The following is an 18,874-nucleotide window of genomic DNA, read 5'->3' as shown; positions in this document are numbered from 1 at the left end:
TGATGAACCAGGAATATTATAGGGATTCCACCTAAAATTATTCAGTCAGGTAAACGGCTGCATAATTTAACAGAATCACATTCGAGCTGGAATGACAAATATCAAGAGACAAAAGGAAAGGTTTCCCGTCTGGAACGTCGCAGGTATTGGAAATGGCATTTTCCAGGCGTTGCATTCTGCAGGCGATCAAGATGCTGATAGCTGAAAGACTTAGCATTTAATATTAATAATCTGTAACTATAAAACTGGTAAAAAATATTTTATAAAGTCTTCAAAGTTTAGTTGTCAGGAAATTAAATTTATATATCTCAGTCTCTGTCCTTGCCACCCCTTCTGGATGTTGAATCTTGCTGTTTCAAAAATCAATCGACTTGCATGTGAAGGAAAGGATTTAATTGCACCCTGGGAAAGGATTTAATGGCACCCTGGATTATTCTCGTCTTTCTTGCTAAGGAAATGATGGTTGGTCAAGCCTGATTAAAATATAAATGGTGATGTCATAACTGTTTTACTGGTTCAATACAATTTTATACTTCCCTCTTAACTTCATCTCATCAGAAATTCATTACATTATCTTCGTACGTCTGACTTAATTTTTCAATTAATCAACTCTTCTCCAAGTATAAGACATTAGGAAGAGGATTAAGACCGTGAAGCAACTAATCATAATTACTTGCTAGTGGGATTAAGTAGATTGTTTTCTTTAAAATATCATATGAAGTTATGCTGGTTGTGCCTCGACAACTGAAGTCACACAAGGGCACGAGGCAAATAGTTGTAGTTGTCATCCATGACGTTTTAATATCAGTGATATATCGATTTTCCACTACTGCAAGAATCAGGGGATTTAATGAAAATTCGAGTCAATTATTAGAAACTACTAGAGTCCAAGTCCAATTAGAATTAGGAAGTATAATTAATTTAGGAAGTTTAGTAGAATTTAAATTATGAAATTTAATAATTAGAGTTCTAAAAGGACTAGTTAGTTGGCCATTATATAAAATATATTATAGAGAGCTCACAAAGTAGAGAGGTATGTTGAATTCCGTGCGTGAGTTTTGTTTGAGCAAGTGCATTAGTTTTGTTTGAGTGACTTTGAGAGTGAAAAAATAATTAGTGATTGTAATTATTTTTTCCTTGATGGTGAATTTGTTGATGGAGCAGACTTACGCTGAATCACGTTAAATTATTGAGCTCTTGATGCAAAATCATGATAGTTGATAGCGCAAAAATCTTTTAAAGAAAGTAGCAAGTTACACCCAAGATAAAGATTGGAGATATTGGTAATTTGAAGAGTTCAAGCTCAAGCATGGAGATAAGATAATTGAAAGTACCCAAGAATTTAAGGTATGTAATAGTTGATATATTTTATGTCAAGGTAGAGATTGTTAAATTTATGATTCAAAATCCTAGTTGATTTGGAAAACATTTTCCTAATTTGAGTGGAAGAAATATTAAGAATATTTCATATATAGAGTAAGACTCCTAATCAAATTAGAGTTGAGGGAATTAACTATAAATAGGAGTATGACAGAAATTGTGAGGCTGTTACCCATTATAGAGAGAGGTTTTATCCATTGCAGTAGAGAGTCTTTGGTCTAAGGTAGAGCAAGTATATAGAATTCAAGAGGAATGGATTCTTGTTCATTGGTAAGAAAGCTTTTGCTCATATAGTTAAAGACACTCTTTATGATTTAATATTATAATAGTAAATATATTAGATTATGTCTAGAGTAGACTGAGAGGGACTAACTAATATATTTAATATGAGTAATTATGAAATTTGGGTTCTTTTGAGTGTAATTGAGTTCATGGGTAGTATAGTTTTGAACTTGTAATGATGATTTATTATGATTGATAGTGAAAGATGGCATGCCCGTGGATGTAGCCCTATATTGAGAGTGTGAATCAAATAAATATTGGTGTTTTGTGTTTAATTTGCAATTTACATGCTTCCACGGTGCACAACAGAAACAATAAATCTTATCTGCTCTAGTGCTTTTTGCAAAATGCCATTAGCATTTCATATAAAATTTTAAATTACATAAGAGAATACGGCATTTATATATTATATTGCTTTCTGTTTGGAGAAGAGAAGACAGCAACTCTTCACCGAAATATCATTACAAGGAGGGGAAAAATGAGAAAGGTTAGTAACTCACGCAGTTGAGGCACTCATGTGAAGTGCCACTAAGGAAGCATAGAAACCATCTCTGATATTGATCAAAGAATCATGCTTTCCTTTCTCTACAATAACTCCATTTTTAACAACTGCAATAACATCTGCATTCTTGATTGTAGATAATCGATGGGCTATAACGACTGTGGTCCTGTTCACCATTACTCGGTCTAATGCATCTTGAACTAATCTCTCAGATTCAGCATCTAAAGCACTTGTAGCCTCATCTAATAGCAGTATCTTTGGATTTTTTACTATAGCACGAGCAATGGCTACCCTTTGTTTTTGCCCTCCGGACAATTGGACTCCCCGCTCTCCTACAACTGTATCATATCCCTGCATTTTATATTGCCATAAAATTATAAGATTAAGCAACAAGAATCCAAAGACTACTTTGATCCCTATATACGTGATAGCCTTGCTGGTATTTATACTACAGTTGCTTGCTAGACTTTATTATTTACTTGGAATTCAATCTACACAGAGATAATATATTCTTCTAACCTGCTGTAAGCTACTAATGAAATTGTGTGCATTGGCCAACCCTGATGCAGCTAAAATTTCTGCCTCAGTTGCAGTTCCACCCTTCCCATATGCAATGTTGGCACGGATTGTATCATTAAACAAGACTGGTTCTTGGCTCACAAGCCCCATCTGCTGCCTCAACCACTTAAGTTGCAACCTTCGAATTTCAACACCATCAAGTGTTATATGACCAGAATCCAGATCATAAAATCTTTGTAACAGTGAGATGACAGTTGATTTCCCACTTCCGCTTTCTCCAACTAAAGCCACAGTCTGAAAGAAAAGATCCACATTAATATAATTTATAATTAGACATTAAGTTAGACAGTTTCTTCTTATTTTTCTTTTATTAATTGCTTGCAACTAATGGAATGTGATTACCTTGCCAGAATGAATAGCCAAGCAGAGGTCCTCGAATATTTGAATATCTGGCCTAGATGGATACCTAAAGCTTACATGAAGAAGTTCAATTTCTCCTCTTACATTCTCTAATTTAATTCCTGACTCATCACTTGGATCTATCTTTGACTTGTCGTCTAAAATTGAAAATATGGAAGAAGCAGCATTCTTAGCCTTGGAGGAATCAGGAGCAAAGGAACTTGATTGAGAAATTCCCAAAGCTGCCATGACTAAAGCAAAGAAAACCTGCAAAGCAGACAAGTGGAATCCATAATAAAACATGAGTAGTTTTTAAGAATCCTTCAATATATTGAATAACCTTTAGCAAGGAAGATATACCCACTTCAAAAATATCTGAGAATGTTGTTTTCCCATGCTTGACAAGTTGAGCTCCTGCATAGAAACTGGTTGCATAGGCAGAAAAAAGCAAGAAGAAAGATACTCCAAATCCTATTCCACTGATAAGCCCTTGCCTTATTCCTGTCTTCATAGGGCCTTCGCATTTCTTTCTATATAGTTGCATCACCTTCTCTTCTGCACAGAAAGAGGCAACAGTTCTTATACTCCCTACGGCATCATTTGCAACTTGGCTCGCTTCCTCATACATCATCTGCACCAATTCAAATTTATTTCCCTGATTTCGTTTTCTCAAAACTCATGAGCCAATGAAATACAAGATGAAGAGTATACCTTTGCATCTGCACTGAAGCCTTTCATGAACTTTACTTGAACATATCCATTAATTCCAATGAGGGGAATTAGTGCAAGAATAATGAAGGCCAATTGCCAACTTGCGGTGAAGGCAATGACCAGACCTGCTACTGCTGAAGCAATGTTTTGAACCATCTGAGCTAATGTATCTCCAACCAGAGCACGCACTGTTGATGCATCAGCTGAAAGCCTAGCGCCAATTGTGCCACTTGAGTGCTCAAGCTCATCAAACCACCCAACCTCCATATGGACCACCTTCTCAAAACTCATTGATCTAATCCTCTGGATTAACTTAGACCCAGCCACAGAAAATAAATATAACTGTGTTATACACGCCAAAAATGATACAATGCCAACTATCATAAATATTATTGCCCAGAACTTTGAATCCTTCCTCAACTCATGAGCTGGTTTGAAAAATGCTTTAATCACTCTAGAAATTAGGATACCAAAAAGAGGATATATTACACCGTTGATAATTGCAGCTATAGATCCAGCTACAAGAACAGGTATCTCAGGCTTGTTGAGATATGCAAGGCGGCGGATTGGGACCTCTGGAGTTTGTTTTGGTTGTAGAGAAATTTCGGGATCAGAAACATTAATTCCTGTAGGTAAACCAAATGAGGCTGAGAAAGAATGGCGATGGCTATTTCCAACTCCAAATGATCCTCGACTAATGGACCTTTGCAATGAATTTCTTTGACTTGACCGTCTAAAGGATTCTGAAGAAATCTCTGATCCTTTATTCTCATCCGCAGCTTGTTCCGAATCTTGATTTATTTCTTGTAACCGAATAAGCTGAGAGTATGCTCCATCAGGATCTACAAGTAGTTCTGGATGTGAACCTAATCAATCAAAAAATAAACTATTGAGTCATATTATCTACCTCTTTCAAATTAAGAATCAAAATCACAGAAAAAAAAAATCACGTTTTTTATTTTATCCCAGAGAAATAATAAATGTCAGCCTTAATCAAGATATAATAAAAAATAATATAGGAAATTGCAGACCTAATGCAAGATAGCAAGAAAGTGTCTGTCCTGGTTAACAGTATGTAGGAGTTTTCTAATATCAAAGAGTATCTTACATAAAACAGTTATGGATAGGCATCAACAAATTGTAAAAGGACTGAAAACACACAAAAAGAAATTAGATTTTGAAAATGCTAAGGATATTTGGCAATTTGAACATAAGATATCCAATTTAGTAACAAGAACTACCAACAAGAAGCATAATAGAGACTGGTTTATTTGTGGAAAATATGCTATGCCTGTATCATAACAAACCTTTTTGAACCATTTTTCCATGGTGAATGACAGCAATCATATCAGCATTCCTAACTGTACTTAGACGATGGGCAACAACAACAGTTGTTCGGTTGACCATAATCCTGTCCAATGCCTCCTGGACTATCCTTTCAGATTCTGCATCAAGTGCACTTGTAGCTTCATCTAAAAGTAAAATTCGTGGATCTTTTAGGATTGCTCTTGCTATTGCAATTCTCTGCTTCTGCCCACCAGACAGCTGAGTTCCATGCTCACCAACCATGGTGTCTAGTCCCTGGATGCAAAAAATTGGTGGTCCAAATTAAATGAACAATACATATGATCCAATTCTGAAAATTGAATAATTGGCAATGTAAGAACCTGAGGTAGCTTATCAATAAATTTAGCAGCATTGGCAAGTTCAGCTGCAGCTCTTATCTCTTCAATGGTTGCTTCATCTTTTCCATATGCAATATTATCCCCAATGCTGGATGTAAACAACACAGGTTCCTGGCTTACGAGTCCAATTTTATTCCTAATCCACTTAAGCTGAAACTCTTTGAGGTTAATGCCATCTATGAGAACTGCACCAGCTTGTGGATCATAAAATCTCTCTATCAGACCGATCACTGTTGACTTCCCACTTCCACTTTGTCCAACCAAAGCTGCAGTTGTGCCACTTGGGATGGAAAGAGAGAATCCCGTAAATATTTGCTCATTTGGCCTAGCTGGGTAACTGAAATATACTTCCCTCAACTCTATATTTCCCTGGACGTCATCCAATATCTTTCCCCTTGTGTCATAAGCGTCAATCTCTGACTTTCTGTTGATAGTCTCAAACATCTTATAAGCTGCAGCTTGCCCAGCTGCAAATGCAGTCATGGAGGGAGATGCCTGCCCTAGGGACCTGAAGCATCCATATGCAAATGCAAAAGGTCAATAAATGATGATTAATCAAAGAAAATATTAAGAACATGCATTCATCTTGCAATATTCTTTGTTTGTACATTTGTATAGTGGGTGCAGGGTGGGTGGGTGTATGTGTGTTTGCTTCACAAAGGAACTCACGTGGAGCCAGTCAACACAACAATGATCACGTTAATCACTTCACCACCTGTGTATCCTTTTTCCAGAATCATCTTTCCTCCAAACCATATTGCTAAGGAATAACTGCAGAAAATGATTAGTGTGAATAGGCCAAGACCCAATCCACTGAAGAAACCCTCATGAACACCAGCATTGTAAGCTGTGACAAGAAACTTCTCATAATTACTTATGGCTTGCTTTTCTCCAGTAAATGATGCGACCTGGATTATCATTAAATAATGTAAATACTAATACTGAAAATTACTTTCCAGGCATACATCTAATACTGACTGTTGTAAACATACAATTCTTATTGAGCCAATAGTCTGCTCAACTACAGTTGCTGCTTTTGCATAAGCATTTTGTCCACGAGATGCCATTTTAGCCATCATGATGGACATGGCTGCACCTGCTAGCACAAGCAGGGGAAGAGAGGATAACATGACAATGGTAAGAAGCCACCCCTTGACAAATGCTATTACAAATCCTCCAATGAACGTTGATACAAGCTGTACAAATTTTCCTACCTACATGAAAGTAGACATTTTCTTTAACTACAGGAATGCACTGGCAATATGCATCAAATTCTGTATAATTTTTTCTTCTGTAAGAGTTCTATTATTCCAGCAGTACATTACCTTCTCTCCCATAGCATCTTGTATAAGAACAGTGTCACCAGACATTCTACCAACTACCTCTCCAGTGTTTGTTTCCTTATCGAAGAATGCTATGTCTTGCCTCAATATAGTTTTCAAATATAAACCCCTTATCCGTGCAGCCTGTCTCTCTCCTGTGACCATCCAACAAGCCACCTCTGACAAACAAATAAAACGCTGGTTTCTCAATTTGCATGCTTGATGAATTATATAGCTTTGTGCATGAGATTACATTATTGAATATTTACTTACGGAGAAATGAAGCTACAGCAGATCCCACTGCCAAGTAGACAAATTTTAGAGACACCTAAAGTTTTTCCAGACATCAAATTAGTAACAACTTCCTATTTAAAAATTGCAATCAATTGTGAAGGAGAGAAAAAGATCAAGTTCAACTCTTGACTTTCATCAATAACATTTAGGTTCATATTCATTTCTTTTTCCTCCAACTAATTGCTAAAATTTAGAACAAAAAAAAATCCAATAATGCATCTTTATGATCAGAGAGTTGCAAAGTTATTTCATACTCAAATTTTTCTTTCGGTGCAAATAAGAACTTGTACCGGAGTTGGATCATACTAATAGTTTATGCTGACCATGTTTACCTTGGAAACTACATGCACCACATCCTTGTTATTCTGATTTTCTCCAAAAGCATCAATCATATCCCCAAGAAATACTGTCATCAAGGGCAGACTTAAACCATTCCCAACAGCACCAACTGTGCCAATGATCATCAACATTATATCAGCAGAATCTGCAAAAGAAAAGAGCCTGTGAAATGGAACTGAGTTGCTTTTCTGATCTCCTTTTCTCTTCTCTGTCTCGCCTGGGTGCCCATTTACCCCGGAGATTTTCTCCTCATCAACACTTTTTGATGTGCTGGCCCCATGGGAACTTGTAACACCATTTATGCCATTCCCCACAGCCATAACACCCAACTCAAGATATTAATCTGATTGTTTGTCAACTGCTCTTAGAATGTGTTGTACTTATATTGCAGCAGTAGAGCACAAAAAAAATACTGGTTGAAACCAACAGTTTAAGAGGCCATAATAGTATAACCAACAAGCAAATGTAAAATATACTAATTGAGGATGAAAAAAACAATATGGTGGTAATAAAAAGGGTAGTTGCTAGTACCAAAGATTCCAAATGCTGTTAAGAAAAAAAATCCGAAAGAGTGATGATTAACTATCTCTTTCTTGAACTGACCGCACTAGTTATTTTTTATTCCATAAAAATAGAATGCAGCAAATGAGAAAGCAGGGAAGCTGCTCTGTTCTGTTGCTGTTGCTGATGGGGAGAATTCTGTGCAAACCTATACCGTGTATACAATCCAAAAATTAGACTTTTCAATTCAAAGCCACCCAACAAAATAATAATCAGAGTACGAGTACACAATTTTTTTTTAGATAGTAATTAGAAAACACAAATGAGAAAACCCCAGATTGTAGCTGGCCTAGAAAAATAAAAAGAAAAAAAAGGCACTGAAAGTCTGAAAGGCATTTACTCAATTGCCAGAAGCAGTGAAGGTTTCCGGGATCAGTCTCCTAGTTGTGATGCACCATTGGTTTCAGCTGTTGGTACATTATATAGAGGCGTTTCTATTGCTTATTGAGCAAGCATTTAGAATGGTCATCCACATGTTAAAAAAAGATCTAAAAGCTACATATTGGCTCAAGGGGTGAACGTGTCCTCTTTGTCAACCAAAACCCATATTGTTTATTATTTTCTAGGGAAAATTTTAATTGAAACAAGACTTGCAAGGCCGGGCCGGGGGGGTGGGGTTGTGTGGGTGGTGGTGTGGGTTGTTCTTCTTAGAGATTAGATTATTAGGTAAAAGGAAAATGATATCGACTACTAATTAAAACCCAATAAAAAAAATACATGCTTTCATCACTCAGAGGCTCTCAAGAACGATAGAAAGCGGCAAGTTAGTTAATTTATTTCAAATGCTTAGTGCAATCTGCAGTGTGAAACGGAATTTTCTTTTCCAATGGTCTTATGATACATGCACCTGCATTGTGTGGCCAATTTGAACCAGTTCTCAGGTAGAAGAAATAATTAAAGAGGACAGAGCTAAAAGAAGTAAAACAGACATCTAACCGCAGTATCTGAAATCTTTAGTATATAACTTTGGACTATAAACGGTGATCAAAAAGCTTGCTGTGGGATCCAACCAATTGTAAGTCGGCGATGAAATTGGATGCATGGAGCAACTCAGATGAAATTCCTTCCTTTCCACATGCACTGTTGTTGCCCCTATCACTTGAGTTGAAGCCATTGAATTTCAACTCACACTTTCTCCGACTAAAGCCAAAGTCTGAGAAGGAAAGGTCCGCTAAAGAAAATTTTAGTTTAGAGGTTTAGTTTTAAAACGAGATGGAAATGCTGCTTTTGTTATTCATTTGCTAAATCTAACTGCTTGATCAATCAATTGCAAGAATTAATAGCCAAGCCGACGAGAAATTTTATGAAGTGGAGATCTTGGAAGATTTCTCTTCGGTGGACAAAAGAGGCAATTCTTAGCTCATCAAATATAATTTAAAAAAAAAAACTTCAACTTTCAAAAAATTTGCAATTTCATCCTAACCGTTTAAACTCTAAACTATTGAGTTAAGCAATTCTAATTTAGACTAAAAAAATTGTTAATTAAACTGAACCATCATGTAATTCAACTTTGAACTAAAAATATTATCAATTAAAAATTAGCTTTCGATTTTTAACTTTCTAGTATCTAAAATAGAAATTTTTTTTTCTTTATTTTTCTATATTTGCGTTGCGTATCGATTGCTTCTCCAATCATTCTTTTTCTTTTTTTTATTTAATTGATATTTCCCTTGTCCAAAATCAAAAAATGGAATTTAAAGAATTATTATTTGAACTTGAAGACATGGGATGAGAACTACCTTATATACATCTTAGACAATAAGAAATTCAAGACAGATTTTCCTAATGTGAAATTTGGGAGATAAATATAATGGATTTTATTTATGATTCTTTATCGGATTTTGATAATTGATATGATCAAGGTGTAATTGTGTAATTTGGTATAAGGTTTAATTAGCAATTTTTTTTTTAAATTTAGGGCAAAATTAGGCAATTCTTGATAGTTTAAAATTTTATTGGCAATTGTTTTCAGCTAAGATGGAAATACAAAAATTTTAAAAGTTGAAGGGTTTTTTTGTTATAATTCTTTTTTTTTCTCTTTTCTTATTTGGATTGTAAAAAATAAAAAATAATAAAAAAATTAAAATGTGCCATTTAAATCTGAATTTAAAAAAAAATCATAAATATACCCTATTGCAAATTAACAAATAATAATAATAATAATAATAATAATTATTATTATTATTATTATTATCAAAATCAATAATTTCTCAATTATCAAATAATAAATTCTTTACTCCTTTAATCATTATTTTTTAAATATTCGGAATAATATCTAAAAAAATCCTAAACTTTGAAGTTTTTAACCATTTTATCTCAATCTTTTTTCTAATAAAAATACCTTAAACTTTAAAAATTATATCCTACCGTTTATTTCACTGTTAATTTTTCCCAAAAAAACTTTAAATTTTATATTTTTTAACAATTATACTATAAATTATTTTTTTAACAAATATGCCTTGAACTTTGAAATTTACTGCAATTTCACTATTAGTTACCTCATTAAATGCTAATTGATGTGTCAGGATCACATTTTAAATCTCTAAATTAAAATTAATTAAATTTAATTGACAATAAAATAAACTATAATTATTAATTAATGGATCTTATTTTTAAAAGAGATATTAATGAGGAGTGAGGTTGAGTCTCTATAAGAATAGAGTTAGATTGAACAAAAGTAACGACTCATTGAGATAATGAAGTGGTGAAAGTGATATTAATTTTACTGTAAAAGAATTTTCTTTTTTCTTTTTGTAAATTAGGTTTAATCAATATTACTTTGAGATTAAAAGTATTGACTAATACCTTTGTTAGCATTGAAAAAGGTAATTAACAATAGAATTCAATATAATGAAATTTAAAATTTAAGATATATTTGTTAAAAAAAAATTATTTGGGGTATAATTATTAAAAAAAAACAAAGTTTAGAATATTCTTTTTAGATATTTTCTATACTGACGTAGCAATGCCCGTTACGGTGGGATAAATAGCATGGGTATTTTTATTACTCAACTCAACTAAGCCTTTATCCCAAAAATTTGGGGTCGGCAGTATGGGTATTTTTATTAAATAAAAAAATTAGAATAAAATTATTAAAAATCTCTATCCAAAATTTTTTTTGACATGACCCCTAAATATTATTTCTGCAAATTTTCATTCTATTTATTGCTCTTTCACCAAATGCATCAAGAAAAATGAAAAAGAATCAAAGAAAAAAAAAATCTTCGTCATCTTAGTTGACATTTGGGATTAGACTTAATTTATAATTCATATTGAAGTGAATCAGACAGTTGAACAAACTTTTAAGTACTTTTGTAAGAGATGATGCAAATAATGCTATAAAACTATAGGATTTTTCATTAAAAAAATGAATAAAAAGAAGATATATTTGGCCTTCACCAAAATTGTCATAACAGATAATAAAAGGCTAGTAACTCTAACTCATGTAGTTGAGGCACTCATATGCAGTGCCACTAAGGAAGCGTAGAAACCATCTTTGATATTGATCAAAGCCTCATGCTTTCCCTTCTCTACGATAACTCCACTTTTAACAACTGCAATAACATCTGCATTCTTTATTGTAGATAATCGATGGGCTACAACAATTGTGGTCCTGTTCACCATTACTCGGTCTAATGCATCTTGAACTACTCTCTCAGATTCAGCATCCAGAGCACTGGTAGCTTCATCTAATAGCAGTATCTTTGGACTTTTGATTATAGCACGAGCAATGGCTACCCTTTGTTTTTGCCCTCCGGACAACTGGACTCCTCGCTCTCCCACAACAGTATCATACCCCTGCATTTCACATTGTCAAAACAAGAAGATTAAGCAGCAAGAATCTAAATGTAAGTGATCATTATATGATATTTCAATTTCTATTTATGCAAAACCCTTGCTAGAATTTAAATGATATTCGTTTGCTTGACTATATTATTTTACTTGCAGTAATATATATATGTTCATGTAACCTGTTGTAAGCTACTAATGAACTTGTGTGCGTTGGCCATTTCTGATGCAGCTAAAATTTCTGCCTCAGTTGCCTCTTCATCCTTTCCATATGCAATATTGGCCCGAATTGTATCGTTGAACAAGACTGGTTCTTGGCTTACAAGTCCCATTTGCTGCCTCAACCACTTCAGTTGCAGCCTTTGAATTTCAACTCCATCAAGAGTTATATGACCGGAATCCGGATCATAAAATCTTTGTAACAATGAGATGACGGTTGATTTCCCACTTCCACTTTCTCCAACTAGAGCCACAGTCTGAAAGAAAAAAATTGAAACAGGAAATGATTCATTTGTCTTCTTCTCACTATTTGCGATAAAAGGAATACAAAAGCAGGAATTATTACCTTGCCTGAATGAATAGCCAAGCTAAGGTCTCGGAAAATTTGAACATCTGGCCTTGATGGATACTTAAAGCTTATATGACGAAGCTCAATTTCTCCTCGTACATTCTCTAGAGTCATTCCTGACTCATCGCTTGGATCTATCTTTGACTTTCTGTCAATAATTGAAAATATTGAAGCAGCAGCATTCTTGGCCTTGGAAGAGTCAGGAGCAAAAGAGCTTGATTGAGAAATTCCAATAGCTGCCATGGTTAAAGCAAAGAAAACCTGCAAAGTGGATAAATGAAATCAGTGTAAGTTGAACATGGTTAGTGTTTAGGAAACCTTAAACATCTTTCAGGAAATTTAGAGAAATAAGGAAGATATACCCACTTGGAAAACATCCGAGAATTTTGTTTTCCCATGCTGAACAAGCTGAGCTCCTGCATAGAAACTGGTTGCATAGACACAGAACAGCAAAAAGAAAGATACACCAAATCCGACTCCACTTATAAGGCCTTGCCTTACTCCTGTCTTCAAAGGGCCTTCACATTTCTTTTTGTACAGTTGCATCACCTTTTCTTCCCCACAGAAAGAGGCAACAGTTCTTATACTCCCTACTGCATCATTTGCAACTTGGCTTGCTTCCTCATACATCATCTGAAGCCAGTTAAAATCATGTTTTGATGAATATTTTCAAAATGACATGTAATAATATAAGTCCCTAAAAAGAGATCCTAACACCTTGAATAGGACTATTTCCCTGATTTCTTTTTCTTGCAACTAACGAGCCATTGAAATAAAAGATCTCAAAATATAAAGCATACCTTTGCATCTGCGCTGAACCCTTGCATGAACTTCACTTGAACATATCCGTTGATTCCTATGAGAGGGATTAGTACAAGAATAATGAAGGCCAATTGCCAACTTGCAGTGAAGGCAATGACTAGACCTGCTACTGCTGATGAAATATTTTGGACCAACTGAGCTAGTGCGTCTCCAACTAAAGCACGAATTATTGCTGCATCTGCTGAAAGCCTAGCACCAATTGCACCACTTGAGTGCTCAGGATCATCAAACCAACCAACCTCCATATGAACTACCCTCTCAAAGCAAATCGTTCGAATCCGTTGGATTAGTTTACTTCCAGCCACAGCAAAGAAGTAAAATTGTGATGGAAGTACCAAAAATGATGCCACCCCAAGTACCATAAAAATTATTGACCAGAACTTAGTATCTTTTCTTAATTCATGAGGTGGTTCATAAAATGATTTGATCACTCTAGAAATGAGTATTCCAAAAATTGGAAAGATAACACCGTTGATGCATGCGGCTATAGTTCCAATCGTAAGCACAGGAATCTCAGGCTTGTTAAGATATGCAAGTCGACGGATTGGGACCTTAGGAGCTTTCTCTTGCGGTGGAGAAACTTCAGTTTCTTCCTGGGAATTTTCAGTGACATTAATTCCTGTAGGTAAACCAAATGAGACTGGGAACGAATGGCGACTGCTATTTCCTACTCCAGATGATCCCCGACTAATGGATCGTCGCAGTGAAATTCTTTGACTTGACTGTCTAAAGGATTCAGAAGAAAGATCTGATCTTTTATGGTCCTCTGCTGCATGTTCTGAATCTTTATTTACCTCTTGTAAGCGTATAAGCTGAGAGTATGCTCCATCAGGATCCGAGAGTAACTCTGAATGTGAGCCTAATCAATCAAATAACATGTTATTAAATTATAATTTATTTCAAATCATGGATTAAAATCACAGAGATAAATTGGAGGCATGAGAAATAATGAATGAATTTTATACCCAATCAGGACAATCTCTTAAACAAAGTTGAAACTTTCACTTCCAATTTAGTTGTAGAAATTAATGAAAATAGCAAGAAAAAGCACACACCATGTTAAATTTTTATGGAAAATTTAGTAAAAAGGTAGGATTTTTGCAAAATGAATCGCAATCCAGGATATGCATCAAGAACTCATACAATAATTGATAATACACAAGATACATTTCAGAGAATGAAATTGCAGAGGATGTGTGACCATGTGAAGACGAGGTAACCAATTTCACAACAAAAACTTCACTACCGGATGACAAGCAAATTTGAGATCGATATATATGTCAAAAAAAAAGTATGCTCTGAGTTTAAAACAAAAGATACCTTTTTCAACCATCTTTCCACGGTGAATTACAGCAATTACATCAGCATTCCTAATTGTACTCAGACGATGGGCAACAATGACAGTTGTTCGGTTGACCATAATCCTGTCTAATGCCTCCTGAACTATCCTTTCAGATTCTGCATCGAGTGCACTTGTGGCTTCATCTAAAAGTAAAATCCTTGGATCTTTTAAGATGGCTCTCGCTATTGCAATTCTTTGCTTTTGTCCCCCAGATAGCTGAGTTCCATGCTCACCAGCCATGGTGTCTAGTCCCTGCAGGAAGCAAAACGAAAGGTCCAAATTAAATGAAAAATCCAAATGATCTGATAATTAAAAAAAGTGAAAATTGATCAATGGGCCACTGTTTAGTACCTGAGGTAGTTTATCAATGAATTTAGCAGCATTGGCAAGTTCGGCTGCAGCTCTTATCTCCTCAGTCGTTGCTCCATCTTTTCCATACGCAATATTATCCCTAATGCTGGCTGTAAACAACACAGGTTCTTGGCTGACAAGTCCAAGTTTTTCCCTAATCCACTTCAGCTGGAACTCTTTGAGGTTGACCCCATCAATAAGAACCTCCCCAGCTTGTGGATCATAAAATCTCTCTATCAGACTGATAACAGTCGACTTCCCACTTCCACTTTGTCCAACCAAGGCTGCAGTTGTGCCACTTGGGATGGAAAGAGAGAACCCACTAAATATTTGCTCATCTGGTCTGGCTGGATAACTGAAATGTATATCCCTCAACTCTATATCTCCACGGATGTCATCCAATATCTTTCCTCTTGTGTCATAAGCATCTATCTCTGGCTTTCTGCTGATAGTCTCAAACATTTTATAAGCTGCAGCTCGTCCAGCAGCAAATGCACTCATGCAAGGAGATGCCTGCCCCAAGGACCTGAAGCAATGATATGTGAATTCAAAATGTCAATAAATGACACAGCATCGAACAAAACATTGCATATATGCATTCATTTTACATGTACTTTTAATTCAGAAAGGAACTTACATGGAACCACTCAACACTGCAATGATCACATTAAGCACGCTGCCTCCTGAGTATCCCTTTTCCAGTATCATCTTTCCACCGAACCATATTGCCAAAGCATAACTACAGAATATGATTAGCATTACAACGCCAAGACCTAATCCTGTAGCAAGGCCCTCACGAACACCTGAATTGTAAGCAGTAACCAGAAACTTCTTGTAATTATTTATGGCTTGTTTCTCCCCAGTAAATGACGCAACCTGGTTTAAAATTAAGCAATGAGCAAAGTCTTAAAAAATTTATTTTCTAAGCAGCACTGCTATATATGCTTACAGTTCTAATTGAGCCAATCGTCTGCTCAACTACAGAAGCAGCTTTTGCATAAGCATTTTGTCCGCGGGATGCCATTCTAGCTATAGTCATAGACATGGCTGCACCAGCTAAGACTAGCAGGGGAATAGAGGACATCAAGACAAGGGTAAGAAGCCACCCCTTGATAAATGCTACAACAAAACCTCCCACGAATGTTGATACGAGCTGTAGAAATTTTCCGACCTGCATGAAAGAAATCAGATTCATTTAATTGTAAGAAAACAAGGGAAAGGTGTATGTATCAAATTCAGTACTGTAAAGTTTTCCTTTTGTAGGAGCTCTACCTTCTCTCCCATAGCATCTTGTATAAGAACAGTGTCGCCAGACATTCTACCAATGACTTCTCCGGTATTTGTTTCCTTATCAAAAAAGGCTACATCTTGTCTCAATATAGTTTTTAAATACAAACCCCTTATTCGTGCAGCTTGTCTCTCTCCTGTGACAATCCAACAAGCCACCTCTGGAAAAGCAACAGAGAGATGTGTGTAATCCACATGCTTCATATGAATTACATTACTATGTATATAAGTAGCATAACTGAGTATTTACTTACGAAAAAATGAGGCTACAGCAGACCCTACTGCCAAGTATACAAATTTTAGAGACACCTGAAATCATCCAAGAAACAAGTTAGTAACATCTCCTCTTTAAACAGAAGTATATTTCATCTTCTCATTTAGTAACAAATCAGTAACATCAAGAAGTTCATAACCAACTTTTATCCACAATATTAATAAATGCTTGAACTAGTTTATAACCAAAACCTAATGAAGCTTCAGAAAGATGCTTAAAGCTTGTGCTGAACAAGTTTACCTTTGAAACTACATGTACTACATCTTTATTCTGGTTTTCTCCAAAGGCGTTAATCGTATCTCCAAGGAATACCGTCATAAGGGGCAGACAAATCCCATTCCCAATAGCACCAATCGTGCCCACAATCATCAACAGAATATCTAACGAATCTGCAAACGAAAAGAGCTTGTGAAAAGGAACTGAATTAGTTTTCTCGTCTCCCTTGCTCTTCTCTGTCTCTTGTAAATTCCCATTTATGCCGGGCTTCTTCTCCTCCTCCTCTTCATGAGTTTTTGATGTGCTAGCCTCGTGCGTTTTTGCAACACCATTGAAGCCATTCTCCTCGGCCATAACAACAAACCTCAAGAGTCGAGATCAAAAACAAATAATCTCCTTAGCAGTTATATTGCTTCTGCAGAGCACAAATAAATAGTAGTTGCAATCAGTATAACCAGGGGATAATTGCAGACAAATACCATGAACTCTAAAAAATTATATATAAATAAAACCCAGACATAGAATTGAGTAATAATCTCTTTCTTGGAAAGAATTTATGAAGTAGCCATTAAGCAATAAAAACGAGGAAAAAAAACACTAGATTTAAATAAAGGCACTTTGTTTATACTCCAAGGAATCAAGATCTACCATTACCTTGTTCTAATCTTTGATAGTGAACAGTACTAGAAGAAAAAATTAAATACTGCACAAACAAGAAGCTAGCCAAACGGAATTTGAATTCCAATGGAAATTAAAGTTCCACAGACTTCCACTAACAGAACAGAACAACGAATCAGACGAAGGCTAAAAAATTCAGCAAGCCAAGGTTCTTGACTTGTTTTATCCCACAGAAAAAACCTAATCTGATTTATATTCTATTTCTACCGTCGTCATCACAGAATGCTTGAAGCATTTATCTGGAGAGATGGGAGAGGTTCCTCTCTGCTTTTTTTTCCTTGTTTTCTTTCTCTCTGATTTTACTATAAGACGAAAACCTTTTAGAGAAATAAAAAAGTCAAATGAACAAGCAGTGAGCCAGCTCCGCTCCATATCTAATGGCCTGGGAACACATCTTTGCTGCAACCCCTTCTTTAATACAAAATTACAGCAATCAAATTTATTTAAAAAAAAAAAAAGCGCAAAAACCTGTAGTAAAAAAGAATAAGCCACTGAGAACTGAGAAGCACATACTTGCTTACCTGACAAGGAAAAAAGAGGGAAGGGAAGTTGAGAAGAACAGTTTCTGGGATCTGGGTCAGAACTTTTATATAGTTTTATTCCAATCTATACTGGTGGAGATAACCCTTTTAAGAGTTGAGTTGTTCACACACATTATAATTATAATTATATATAGACGTTCCCATTGCTTGAAGAGCAAGCATTCACATTATCATTAGCCTTTTTTTGAAGATACGCCTACCAATACCATTTGAATTTTTGAACAAGGAAGCAGCTACGCAGCTACAGCCCGTGTGCATTAAGGGTCAAAGGCTTGGAGAGGCTTCCTCTTTGACCAAACCCATATTTTTGTTGACAGAAAAATATTTTAATTCTTACATATATTCTTGAACCCCGCATCAATTCAAAGAAAATTAATAGTATTTCAATTATTATGAACATCTGATCACTGCAGTCTTCAGGACCTCAATAACGACGTTAAAAAAAGAAAGAAAAAGAAGGGCCCTCTAGTACAGGCACAGCAGAAGATCCTACGATAAGTACAGTTGACGTTTGTTTGGACACAGAAGTTGAACGGCGTCACGGACGTCACAAGTACGGTATCATTAATTTTTTTTTATAAAGTTCCCAAAAAAAATTTGGTAAAGTTTTGTTTTTTATTAATTTATATTTTGATATTTAAACGATATTTTATTTGTCCAATAATATTGTAATGTGACTTAAACTTTCACCTATCTGTTTTAACCCAAGCAAACAAATAGGAAACTAATTTTAAACAGTATTATTAAATCAGATTAATTCAATGAAGGAATTAAATGAATAAGTTAGTAATTCAATAAGTGGATATCATTAAAAATTAATTAAATATAATATTTATTAATATAAATAAAATTTTAATATTTATTAAATTATATTTAATAAATTTTAATAATATTTTTAAATTTTATATACAAATACAAGTAATATAATACATAAAAAATTTTATAAATAAATAATTTTCCTTTTAATATATATATTGAATAAGTAAACTAGTTAGGTCACATCAATTCAAC

At 35.0% G+C, this 18,874-nt stretch overlaps 2 protein-coding genes across 4 annotated transcripts; both read right to left on the bottom strand.

Moving 5' to 3' along the window:
• Positions 1-1,999: 1,999 nt before the first annotated feature.
• Positions 2,000-9,325, bottom strand: LOC110661723 (ABC transporter B family member 4). 2 transcript variants are annotated; one of them, XM_021820440.2, is made up of 13 exons: positions 8,931-9,325; positions 7,427-7,578; positions 7,074-7,128; positions 6,804-6,979; positions 6,471-6,692; positions 6,148-6,386; positions 5,461-5,986; positions 5,101-5,374; positions 3,794-4,659; positions 3,447-3,713; positions 3,086-3,349; positions 2,684-2,977; positions 2,000-2,515 (listed from the first exon to the last, which is right to left on the bottom strand). In XM_021820440.2, the coding sequence occupies exons 1-13, from the start codon at positions 9,106-9,108 to the stop codon at positions 2,159-2,161; spliced, it is 3,870 nt and encodes a 1,289-aa protein (XP_021676132.2). In that variant the 5' UTR covers positions 9,109-9,325; the 3' UTR covers positions 2,000-2,158. The 2 variants fall into 2 exon arrangements, with proteins under 2 accessions (XP_021676132.2, XP_057995860.1); XM_058139877.1 differs by lacking the exons at positions 7,074-7,128; positions 8,931-9,325 and having other exon boundaries at positions 7,427-7,568.
• A 2,003-nt stretch (positions 9,326-11,328) lies between these two features.
• Positions 11,329-17,990, bottom strand: LOC110661722 (ABC transporter B family member 11). 2 transcript variants are annotated; one of them, XM_058139867.1, is made up of 13 exons: positions 17,843-17,990; positions 16,668-17,058; positions 16,408-16,462; positions 16,139-16,314; positions 15,816-16,037; positions 15,504-15,742; positions 14,867-15,392; positions 14,494-14,767; positions 13,152-14,032; positions 12,718-12,984; positions 12,349-12,612; positions 11,966-12,259; positions 11,329-11,792 (listed from the first exon to the last, which is right to left on the bottom strand). In XM_058139867.1, exons 2-13 carry the CDS (start codon positions 16,995-16,997, stop codon positions 11,436-11,438), a joined length of 3,885 nt encoding a protein of 1,294 aa, XP_057995850.1. In that variant the 5' UTR covers positions 16,998-17,058; positions 17,843-17,990; the 3' UTR covers positions 11,329-11,435. The 2 variants fall into 2 exon arrangements, with proteins under 2 accessions (XP_057995850.1, XP_057995853.1); XM_058139870.1 differs by lacking the exon at positions 11,329-11,792 and having other exon boundaries at positions 12,042-12,259; positions 12,354-12,612.
• Positions 17,991-18,874: the final 884 nt, after the last annotated feature.

This window comes from Hevea brasiliensis, chromosome 2, assembly GCF_030052815.1.
Source record: "Hevea brasiliensis isolate MT/VB/25A 57/8 chromosome 2, ASM3005281v1, whole genome shotgun sequence".
Lineage (NCBI taxonomy): Eukaryota > Viridiplantae > Streptophyta > Magnoliopsida > Malpighiales > Euphorbiaceae > Hevea > Hevea brasiliensis.
This window is presented reverse-complemented; position numbering and strand designations above follow the sequence as displayed.

Coding starts and splice junctions, on each gene's coding strand:
- LOC110661723 (XM_021820440.2), bottom strand. CDS start 9,108: ATGGCTTCAACTCAAGTGATAGGGGCAACAACAGTGCATGTGGAAAGG. Junction 5,375..5,460: donor TTATTGATAAGCTACCTCAG/GTTCTTACATTG, acceptor TTTTGCATCCAG/GGACTAGACACCATGGTTGG. Junction 3,714..3,793: donor GCTTCAGTGCAGATGCAAAG/GTATACTCTTCA, acceptor GAATTGGTGCAG/ATGATGTATGAGGAAGCGAG.
- LOC110661722 (XM_058139867.1), bottom strand. CDS start 16,997: ATGGCCGAGGAGAATGGCTTCAATGGTGTTGCAAAAACGCACGAGGCT. Junction 15,393..15,503: donor GCAGTGTTGAGTGGTTCCAT/GTAAGTTCCTTT, acceptor TCATTGCTTCAG/GTCCTTGGGGCAGGCATCTC. Junction 11,793..11,965: donor TCATTAGTAGCTTACAACAG/GTTACATGAACA, acceptor TGTGAAATGCAG/GGGTATGATACTGTTGTGGG.